Below are 11,707 nucleotides of genomic sequence, written 5' to 3' on the forward strand. Positions count from 1 at the left end.
ATCTCACGTTTTGATAAAAGTTATTAGGGGGGGGGGGGGGGGGGGGGGGGGGTCTCATTGGAATTGTCTGCCCTTGTTAATTTTTAATAAATTTAAACTGTTGAGTAAACCTATATGGGTGGATTTATATTACTATTATCATAATTATACCAACAGAAGTGATTACCATATATATATGTTTCTCAATATTTTTTATAAATTAAAAAATTTATTTGTCAGGAATTTGTTCCAAGCGATATAGGTGTCCATTAACTCTGATGTGGCACCTTATTTTGTCCCAGACATTACCTCTATGGGTGGGGGTCTATTTTTCTGTTTCCCATCATCGTCACACTCTGAAAGAGAGAAAAAAGAATGATTCAGCTTTGTTAAAATATCACAAACACTAAATGCTATATTCATATAATTTGTCACCAATATGCTATTTTCATTAATTAGGGAAAATTTTCAATGCAGTTTGGGGACACACACACAGTATAATATATAATTATATAAATAGGAAATTTGGACAAGTTTAGGAATGTAAATATGTACACAGGAAATTTGGACATGTAGTTGGGGACACATATGTATATATAGGAAATTTGGACATGTGGTGGGGACACATAAGTATATATAGGAAATTTGGACAAAAGAACCGTACCCTGACAAAATATTTAAAAATTTTTGTTTAAAGGAATTTTTTTTTTCTGCCTCTATAAATTGGTTTGCAAAAATCAACACCATTCCCAATGCATTTTAACTTTATTTTTCCCCCCTAATCTTTTTTTTTAATCTAAAATGTGTCCCTAGATCAAAACTTGAAAGAAAAAAACAGAAAAAATATCATGGCAAATATTACCGGAACACAAAATAGATAAAAAAAATTGAAAAATTGATGGTTAAGGGTCAATATTGGCATGTGCCATCATGTAAATCTAAAATGTACACTGTATTAAAGATAGTGGAAAACCCGCGGCCGACACTCATGAAACAACTAACCCGACACTCATGAAACAACTATCAGCATGTAAGCTTAAAGGCTTTTACAATTCACGTCAACTATGTTTTCCAAAAACAACTATCAGCATGCATATATATGTAAGCTTTTAACATAATTTATATGCATTATTTCAAAGGTTTTTGCAATGCGGTCAACTATGTTTTCCCAAAATACCCAGGAAAAATACTGATTTACATTATGATTATTGCTGATGTAAATATACACGGTATGTATAACTAACTAACAATGTTCTCTTCCACCTATATATATATATAATAATACAGCTATACATCAGAATTACTGTAAATCATTTATATTTTGCGAGTACTTAATTTCGCGAACTTGTCTCATTCGACTTATTCGCGAATACATAATTTCGCGAATTCTGATCTCAAAATGACTTTAAATTCACGAATGACGTCGGCGATATTTCATGTGGAGAGTGAAGTGAGTTGTTTTTAATGTAAATAAAGCTTTCGCGCCCGTTCATATGTAGTGTTTCGTGATATGAAATCTGATATAAGTATATAATTTATCATTCTATTATTACTTTAACGGCGATGTCTGTTCACCAACTATAAAGATTACGGTAGATTCAAAATGGACGACACTTATTCTTGTCATTCTGATATAAATATTCGCGAGGGATTTGAATTCGCGTTTGACTCTCTTCGCGAATTAACGCGAAAATAAATCCCACACGAAATATAACTGATTTACAGTATATATGTAGGTCTACTTTAACTATTAACAAGCTAGTAATATAACTTACATAGTCACTCTACCCGGGTACATTGATTTGTAGTATATGGGCCAACACACAAGGACTTTTATAACACAGATGTTAACTATTTTAATCAAAATAAACACATACTGTTACATACATGAGAATTAAATCAAGTAAAAATACTAAAAAGTTTTACTAGAGAACAGCAGGGCAACAAAATATTTATAGAAGTTCTTTTGTATGTAGATCAATATCATTGATCACCAGCAGGGGGTTTAAAGATTTACCAGGCAGACAGTACTGAAGTAGGACATTGATTTGTAATTATAACCATTTGTACATGAACGGTATATGTACCTATATAGAGTTGTTTATAGTACATGTTACTGCCACTAAATGATCACATATATATATTTATCTACTTCAAAACCTTTTATAACCACTTGTATCTATATTACAGCTATTGTATATCTATAGGGCTTTTTAACTTCTTCCTGGTTTTTGGGATGGGGCTTTATTGTTACATTTTCTGGAGATAATTAGTGAATTGGGGAAATTGGGGAAATTTGGCTTAAATATGAAATAATATCAATTGGGAATGGGACCCATTAACGCCAACGGCCCCAAAAAAAACCTTCTATATATACCCATATAAGAGCAATATATATGTAATATTATATTGGAGTCACTATATATAGGATCTTTAATGAATTTGTTCATTTTGCATGAGTTTTTATGAAATAAGTCTTAGAAGATTTTATTTTTGCAAGCCTTGGCAAGCCAAGATTAAAACTAAAAGTTTCATAAAAATCCTTCTGAAATGAAAACAAATTAAAGAGATGATTTTGAACAAATATTATTCAGAATAACTTACATTTCGACAGAATTTTAAGTCAAAATATGGAGGGCTATAGCTAATTATAAAGCAAACACAGATTCAGCCACTTTGTAACAACATGTACAAATCATGACCTAATGCACATGTCACTATCCATATTTAGACATCACAATCAATTTCTGACTGGGACAGGCAAAAAAAACTGATCCAGGGTATATATTACAATAACAACAACAAAAACATTCACGACATAACACACGCTGCCATCACATCGAATCAACCCGCGATGTTATTTTGTTAAACCTTTAAGTTATATTATTTATTTATTTATTTATTCAATTACTTTTAGCATCTGTACACCACCTAAGATGTTTCCTAATTAATCATAACAGGCCCTCGGCGAATTAAGTATCGGCCAAGGGGGATCGTTTTTACAACATTACGATATTTATTGTTGTTTATACCCAGTATATTTGTGTAACTGTTCCATGTTCTATATGTCTATATGTGATCGTATTAATTTACTTGTGTCTTGATAAAGGGGCAGATTGCCTCGAAAATTCAACAATTTACTTGTCTGGATATACTGTCGTTATTACTACTTGACATATATACATGTATATATATACAGAAGAAATATAATTATAAGTACATGGGCGATTTCACTGGAGGATGATTATGTGATATTATCAATCATAATACATCATGTATGATGGGTCTCCATATGCTTTAGGACGCCCCCAAATCATATTTGACTTTTGAGACTGAAGAGATAGAGGATATCTAAGAGTGTCTTCAGTAATACCAAATATATTTCACGAGTGGGGCTAATATTTTGATATTTTTCACGAGTGCGCAGCACGAGTGAAAAATATCAAAATATTAGCCACACGAGTGAAATATATTTGTTTTTACTGAAGACACTCTTAGATATTCTGTTTATTACATTTTTTATCAATGAAAACCCTACCCCGTATGCTAACTAGGACTACAGCGATAATTTGTAAACAAAAAAAGTAGTTTCCCCTGTCCAGGTGCTGACATATATGTCGGGCTTTCTGATTGGTCAATTATTTTGGTATTTTCTAATCATTAATTTGATTGGTCAAATCAGCAAAAGTGATATTTTTCACTAGTGAAAAATATGATATTCTTCACTAGTGAAAAATATCACTTTTATAGAATGAATAATTTTTTATATTTCACTGGTAAAAATGTAATAAATGCGATTTGACTATGTTTTCATTTGACGCTTGAAATTTCTGAGAAATAGTGAGCTGACTTCTGAAATCATTAAATAACAACGGTCAACTTGATGTAAATTGTAGCTATATAGAGCTTTGTAATCATCAGAACCACTTGATCACTCAAACTTTATGACATATACATGTACATAACTGCTGAAAATCTATCCATAGCCATATCATATACATACATGTGTATTGTATACACACAGAGTCAGATCAGTGCCACTTGATTCAAACATTATGACACAAACATCTACTTAAAACCTATAGTAGCCAATATACATTATATACACATTTGCAAGTTGTATAAAAAACATTGGGATATATTGATTGCTGCAACATATTGTAATATAATGTGTTCATGTTTTATGATGTTGGATTTTATGAGATTTTTTCCATAATTAGTTTGTGGAATCTGAATAGTGGGAACCGATTTCCAAACAGCATAAATAAATTTCAGTCGAAATGCTGTTATCTCAAAGTCAGTGGTAGGTAGATATAGCTAGCTTATAATAATTAGTTAGTAATTAAAATATTGAGATATTATGAGTAAGCGATAACTGAGTATATCTTATATAGAATTAGCGTATATATCTTATAAAGAATTTTACTGTCAGGACTGAATTTAAACCTCAAGCAAAGTTTGAGGTTTAACAAAGGTCCACTGTATGTAAATTTCTAGGACCAATACTACAGTATTATACAGTATTTGACCCATTTGTTCATGAGCTCAGTGATTTTTTGGACTCATGATCAGATATTTGAGTCCAAATAGACTCATATATACTTTCTTTTAGGGGTCGAAGTGGCCATGGTTGAGTGGTTAATTAATGTGTCCCTTATGACACTTTATCACTAGCCCTCAACCTCTGGGTTGACAGTTCGAAACCTACATGGAGCAGTTGCCAGGTACTGACTGTAGGCCGTTTTTTTCTCCGGGTACTCCGACTTTCCTCCACCTCCAAAACCAGGCATGTCCTTAAATGACCATGTCTGTTATAATAGGACATTAAACAAAAAACAAACCAAATTTTGGGACTCAATCAAATTTTGGTCCACGATCATCATGATCGTATATATATGCCACTACATGTTTAAACAGCAGATCACAAAGTTTCGTGTTTGTTGCAATCAATAAATGTAATTGTTTTGAATGAATTTAGATATTTATAAAATCTGCTGTCTTAAGCTATATCACTGGTAACTGTAAAAGTCTGAATTTTGGCGAAAAATCTTAGTTTTACCCAACATATCTGAGTTTTAGCTGAAAAGTCTTAGTTTTTCAGATATACATTTTATATTCAGATAAGTTGGGGGAAACTCAGATGTTTTCTTATTTGTGCCCTCCGGCACCCCTTCTTGTCGGCGTAAGCAGCACGAGTTTTCACACCTCCCGCGGAGCCGGGTGTTCATGGTCCACCGGCACCAGCTGCTTACCTTTATATATGTGAAGCCAAAAGAAAGTAGAAAGAAATTCAAAGACAGAGCTCGAGGTACAGTATAACTTCTGAGTAGTGACAGTTGGATAAGGAAAAGGCTGTTGGTGTGTTTCACAAGATGACCTATATATTACCTACGGTTTAACCTGAACACTGATCAGTTCTGAAGCACTGGATAAATCCTTGATAAAGTCAATAAACAGCTTTGACATACCATAAATTACTTACATAGTGTAGATATAATGTAATATCTATATATATACATATATATATTGTCCATGTAAACAAATATTTCAAACTCATAATATACATATACAGGTATACGTACCTACCGAACTTTTATATGTATACAAATATATATATTTTAACCCAGTAAAATACCTTACAGGTTTAACTTACATTGTGTATATGATCTATATATAGGTGACCTGTTTTAACAACAATATGTTCAAGGATTAAAGGCTATGACAGAATGACTTCAGCCCTGTGTACACATAAGAATACTGAAGCGTTCAATTTCATGAATTTCACAATCGCTGATACATGATACGGTACTGTACTGTATTCTCTCAAACAATGATAAAAATATAACCAGACTTTTAGACACCAATAAGAAATGATATATTTTTCATATAATACCAGCTGTATAGTTGTACTTTTACAAGATCTTTTATCATGAAGGTGTTATATGTATATCAGGGCATCCAGCAGTAGACCCTTGAGAGACTGAGTATGTTTTTGACTCCCCTAATTGAGATCTGACTCTTGGTTTTGAGGGATTTGTCTATTTGACATATGTTTTGACCCTTCAGATTTATCAGAAATAGTGATTTGGCTTCTGAAATTGCTAAAAATCAACGGTCAACTGGATACCCTGTTATATGGAGAATACCTGACAAGAGTGTCATGTCATATAAAGGCATGGAAGTTCAGTAATAGGAAGGAATAATGAAAACATCTTGCATGTATTTGGCTTCAAACTAGCGACATTTCCCTCTCAAGGCAAACATCCTACCACTATAGGCTAAATGGAAATTCCCAATGGTCTGATGGGCATGAGCTAGTAATTATATAAGGAGACCTTTTAAACTCTCCACTTTTACACTTGACCCTGAAGACTTAACAACTCACAACCCAGGTTCAGGTATCCCCTTGTCAAGTATTTCACTTGGCTATGATCATGACTTTCATTTTGAAACAAGGTTTGGTCACAGGCACCAAATGTAATTATAAGAGAAGTGGAAAAATGTACGACCAGAATGGAGTTCGAACCAGAGACCTCCGAATACTAGCCAGATGCTCTACCAATTGAGCTATGTATACCTGGTCGCCGATGATCGACCCAGTCCAGTTCTGCTGCAGTACTTATTGACCCTGGATTTTTAGCAATTTCAGAAGTCAAACCACTATCTCTCTGAAATCACGATCAAGGGTCAAAACATCTATAGTCTGTCAAATAGATATTTCCCTTCAATCACAAGAGTTAATTGTCATTTTAGGGAGTCAAACAAATACTCTCAAGTATCTACTAGATGTCCTGCTGAGAGGGTTGTGTAAAATCCAAAATGGTTTCCTGTCAACTATATTGTTTTCCTGATCATGGGCACAAATAGCTATAGCTAGGGACCAATGGGAACCAGCTACATATATATGGAGTTTGAAAAATATTCCTCCAGAACTTAATTCTCAAGAAATGGCAATAATAAGGATTGTTTTTAGATGGATCGAACGGATGATGGACAGACAACCAAGGGTAATTTGAATATATAGCCCATCATTTGATGATGGTAGCTAGGCTAAAAATACCTGATGAAAATTGTTTTCAAGTCAAATGAAAGATTGAATATCACTTGATATATATTGCAATTGTAATGACTCATTATAGTGTACATAAATGCACCATTACCGCCTATATATCTTTATCCTGCAACTGACATTCCAATTTTTGGAATTAATATTCCCATCAGATATATTTTTGCTGTAATTGGCGGTGATGGAAAACAGCTGTATTTTAGAATCAGCATGTATGAGCACCAATTCAACTGAATTTTTACTTTCAAGTGAACCAAAACTTAAAAGGCGAACATATTTGGAACATTGTCGGTACCGTTTCACTTAAAAATGCTTATACTTGATGACATGTAGGTTAAAAAGAATACATGGTGTCTTAAAAGAAAAGTTGTATACATCTGGCTCAGAAAAAAATAATAAAAAGTGGCTCTAGTCACCAAAATACAGCTTATATTTTAAGACACTAACCATGTATTCTCTATACTTCTAGACTTTTGAGTATGTGCAGAAGGTCCAGAGGAAAGGTTGACCGTTTGAGTCTAGTATAGAAGTACAAAGATTACAAAGTATTGTCAGTTTATGTTTGATCCATTATTGACATGTACAGGGGCAAAAGCAACAAAGAATACTGACAATAACGAAACCATAATTAAACATGGGCAAAATATAAACAAAATACCGATCTACATAGATAGTCCTGAAAAACACAGGGATTATAAAACCGGGTGCTCTGGAAGACTAAACATCTTCTGCTTCATCAATGACACCCACATACACACCATACAAATCTAAGTCAGATCCGGGTTAAGTTTTAATCTCAAATGGGTGGTGATAACGTTAAGGGAACCACTAGGCATATCAATAAGCTTGCATCAATAATTATCTCGACTTCTCCCTATTCTAACACAGTGGACAAACAAGGTCAATTCAAAATGACTTCCAAAATACAACATGTGCATTTGGAATTTCAAAACTACACATAACAAAAAAGAATAATCGCACAATAATAGTACCATTTCTAAACAATTAACAACATTCAATTTTTGTATTATTAGTAACGAACTGATAGCAACACACGGTTATAAATTTTATAAAAAACATGATTCATCAATTGCAACCATGCAATAATCATCATAATGATATTGCCAAATTTATACATAATATTTGAGATACACATGTACAGCAGATATAGGCGTAGACAGCAAGCATACGTGACACGAGTGAGCCTATGAATAATCAAATATTCCCTATCAATAAGCACATGCAGGTTTCATCTTCTAACATACTGTACTCAAAATCACCATTGTCCACATTGATTTTTTACCACAGGCAAAATTATCATCAGCTGTCCTATTCGTCATCCCAACCTTCAGCCGAAATTCCTGAGGTAAATAATCATATCTACTGTACCTACTGTGTAACGTTGTAGCTCACACTTTAACAGAGAAAATATATAAATTCAAAAATGATATCTTACCATCTTCGGACCCTTCTTTCACACTGTTCACGTCATTTTCCCGTTCGCGAATTTCACTTGTTTGCAGAAGGTTGGTCGCCATTTTGCCTATTTTTAGCACACGGTATTACGATTTCTGACCGTCTCCTATGTATTGAGAGTTCATTTCTCCTCTCAGCTTTACTATATATCTTGCGTCAACCCATTCGGTTGCTATGAGTGCTAGAATATCACCAGATTTTGTGTCCTCGTTGATATTTCGTCGAACCGGGAGGCTGTCTGACAGCATAGACGGAACATGGATACTACGCATGCGCACTAAATTAGTTCCGTAAACAGGCGACACCTGAGATCGAGTTTGTAGACGCCCTGTCCTTAGTCTGTACAGAGGATCACAGAGGAGAAGATTCCTTTCGTTATTACAATGATGCGTTGGATAGTAGGCCTAACATAAATATATTTAATTTGCTAATAAAAGAAACATAGTTCAGAAACTCTAATAGAAATTCTCACGTTTCAATCGATCAATTCGGACTAAAGCAGGGCTACATTCATTATCACGTGTCCACAATCAATATTTTGTAGGTTAGGCCCTATATATTCCAAAATGAAAGAGAAATTTTGATTTCATATTCAGAACATTTATGTATTTAAAATTATCAACTTTTACGGTTAAAATACCCTACATATCTCTGCATTTTTAATAGAGATACATCTTTTTTTGTCATAGAATGTCTAGATAAATATGAATTTAAATTAAAGATATTTTCATTTAAATCAGAGCTCTGTATTTAATATACATAAAACATATCCCAATACGCGATGTGGCGCAGCGGTATAAGCTGCGGGTATTTCTGGCTTGGCGATTGGGTGCCGTAGATCGTGAGTTCGAGGCCCGGTCAGAGCACGAGTCAAACAGTTGTCTTCCTTCGTCATTTGTGTTACTATGTTATATCAGAGACCTATATACTAAATTTATATATTTATATAGGTCTCTGGCCAATATATAGAGGATATCTAACAGTGTCTACAAGAGATCACAGAGGGATCTTGGCGCCCACCATTGAATGATCTTCATAGGTTCCATGTCAGATTGATCTTTTCTCTACTTTTCCATTCATTTTACTAATCTGTGCAAATTGAGACATCCCTCCAGTACTTTTCAAACAAGGGAATCCTAGCTATATAAGAAATTTGAGATTTCCTAGCTATATAAGAAATTTGAGATTTAACGATAATGGCTGTTTGTTTGCCAGGTTGTTTTCAGGACAGACTGGTCCAAAAATGCAATACAATGGACCAAGGGTAACCTACTTATGAAATTTGAGAAAGATCCATTCAGCACTTTGAGAAATAGAGATAACAAACTTCAATTGTCAAAATCCAAGATGGCTGCCTGTCGGCCATGTTATTTTCAGATTGGTCTCAAAATGCAATATGCATAACAAGGCACCAAGGGAAACTTACATATGAAATTTGAGAAAGATCCCTTAAACACTTTCTCAGAAATAGTGATAACAAACTTCAATTGTCAAAATCCAAGATGGCTGCATGTCGGCCATGTTGTTTTCAGATTGGTCTCAAAACGCAATATGCATAACTAGGCACCAAGGGAAACTTACATATGAAATTCAGAAAGATCCATTCAGTACTTTCTCAGAAATAGTGATAACAAACTTCAATTGTCAAAATCCAAGATGGCTGCCTGTCGGCCATGTTATTTTCAGATTGGTCTCAAAATGCAATAAGCATAACTAGGCACCAAGGGAAACTTACACATGAAATTTGAGAACGATCCCTTAAATACTTTCTCAGAAATAGTGATAACAAACTTCAATTGTCAAAATCCAAGATGGCTGCCTGTCGACCATGTTGTTTTCAGATTGGTCTCAAAACGCAATATGCATAACTAGGCACCAAGGGAAACTTACATAGGAAATTTCAGAAAGATCCATTCAGTACTTTCTCAGAAATAGTGATAACAAACTTCAATTGTCAAAATCCAAGATGGCTGCCTGTCGACCATGTTGTTTTCTGCTTGGTCTCTAAACGCAATATGCATAACTAGGCACCAAGGGAAACCTACATATGAAATTTGAGAAAGATCCATTCAGTACTTTCTCAGAAATAGCGATAACAAACTTAAACTGTCAAAATCCAAGATGGCTGCCTGTCAGCCATGTTGATTTCTGATTTGTCTCAAAACGCAATATGCATAACTAGGTACCAAGGGAAACTTACATATGAAATTCAGAAAGATCCATTCAGTACTTTCTCAGAAATAGTGATAACAAACTTCAATTGTCAAAATCCAAGATGGCTGCCTGTCGGCCATGTTGTTTTCAGATTGGTCTCAAAATGCAATATGCATAACTAGGCACCAAGGGAAACTTATATATGAAATTTGATAAAGATCCCTTAAACACTTTTTCAGAAATAGTGATAACAAACTTCAATTGTCAAAATCCAAGATGGCTGCCTGTCGGCCATGTTGTTTTCAGATTGGTCTCAAAACGCAATATGCATACCTAGGCACCAAGGGAAACATACAGATGAAATTTCAGAAAGATCCATTCAGTACATTCTCAGAAATAGCGATAACAAACTTCAATTGTCAAAATCCAAGATGGCTGCCTGTCGGCCATGTTGTTTCCAGATTGGTCTCAAAACGCAACATGCATAACTAGGACCAAGGGAAACCTACATATGAAATTTCAGAAAGATCCCTTCAGTACTTTCTCAGAAATAGCGATAACAAACTTCAATTGTCAAAATCCAAGATGGCTGCATGTCGGCCATGTTGTTTTCAGATTGGTCTCAAAACGCAATATGCATAACTAGGCACCAAGGGAAACTTACACATGAAATTTGAGAACGATCCCTTAAATACTTTCTCAGAAATAGTGATAACAAACTTCAATTGTCAAAATCCAAGATGGCTGCCTGTCGACCATGTTGTTTTCAGATTGGTCTCAAAACGCAATATGCATAACTAGGCACCAAGGGAAACTTACATAGGAAATTTCAGAAAGATCCATTCAGTACTTTCTCAGAAATAGTGATAACAAACTTCAATTGTCAAAATCCAAGATGGCTGCCTGTCGACCATGTTGTTTTCTGCTTGGTCTCTAAACGCAATATGCATAACTACGCACCAAGGGAAACCTACATATGAAATTTCAGAAAGATCCATTCAGTACTTTCTCAGAAATAGCGATAACAAACTT

General features: G+C 34.4%; 1 protein-coding gene across 6 annotated transcripts in view; it reads right to left on the reverse strand.

Moving 5' to 3' along the window:
• Positions 1–8,786, reverse strand: part of LOC117314906 (phosphatidylinositol 4-phosphate 5-kinase type-1 alpha-like) — a 54,417-nt gene extending 45,631 nt beyond the window's left edge. For all 6 annotated transcript variants that reach the window (XM_033869004.1, XM_033869005.1, XM_033869006.1 and 3 more), the window contains exons 1-2: positions 8,502–8,786; positions 289–335 (exon numbers count right to left, since the gene is read on the reverse strand). In XM_033869004.1, coding sequence (XP_033724895.1) covers positions 289–335; positions 8,502–8,583 — 129 coding nt within the window. In that variant the 5' untranslated portion in view covers positions 8,584–8,786. The remainder of the gene's footprint in view (positions 1–288; positions 336–8,501) is intronic.
• Positions 8,787–11,707: the final 2,921 nt, after the last annotated feature.

The sequence above is a fragment of the Pecten maximus genome, chromosome 17 (assembly GCF_902652985.1).
Source record: "Pecten maximus chromosome 17, xPecMax1.1, whole genome shotgun sequence".
Lineage (NCBI taxonomy): Eukaryota > Metazoa > Mollusca > Bivalvia > Pectinida > Pectinidae > Pecten > Pecten maximus.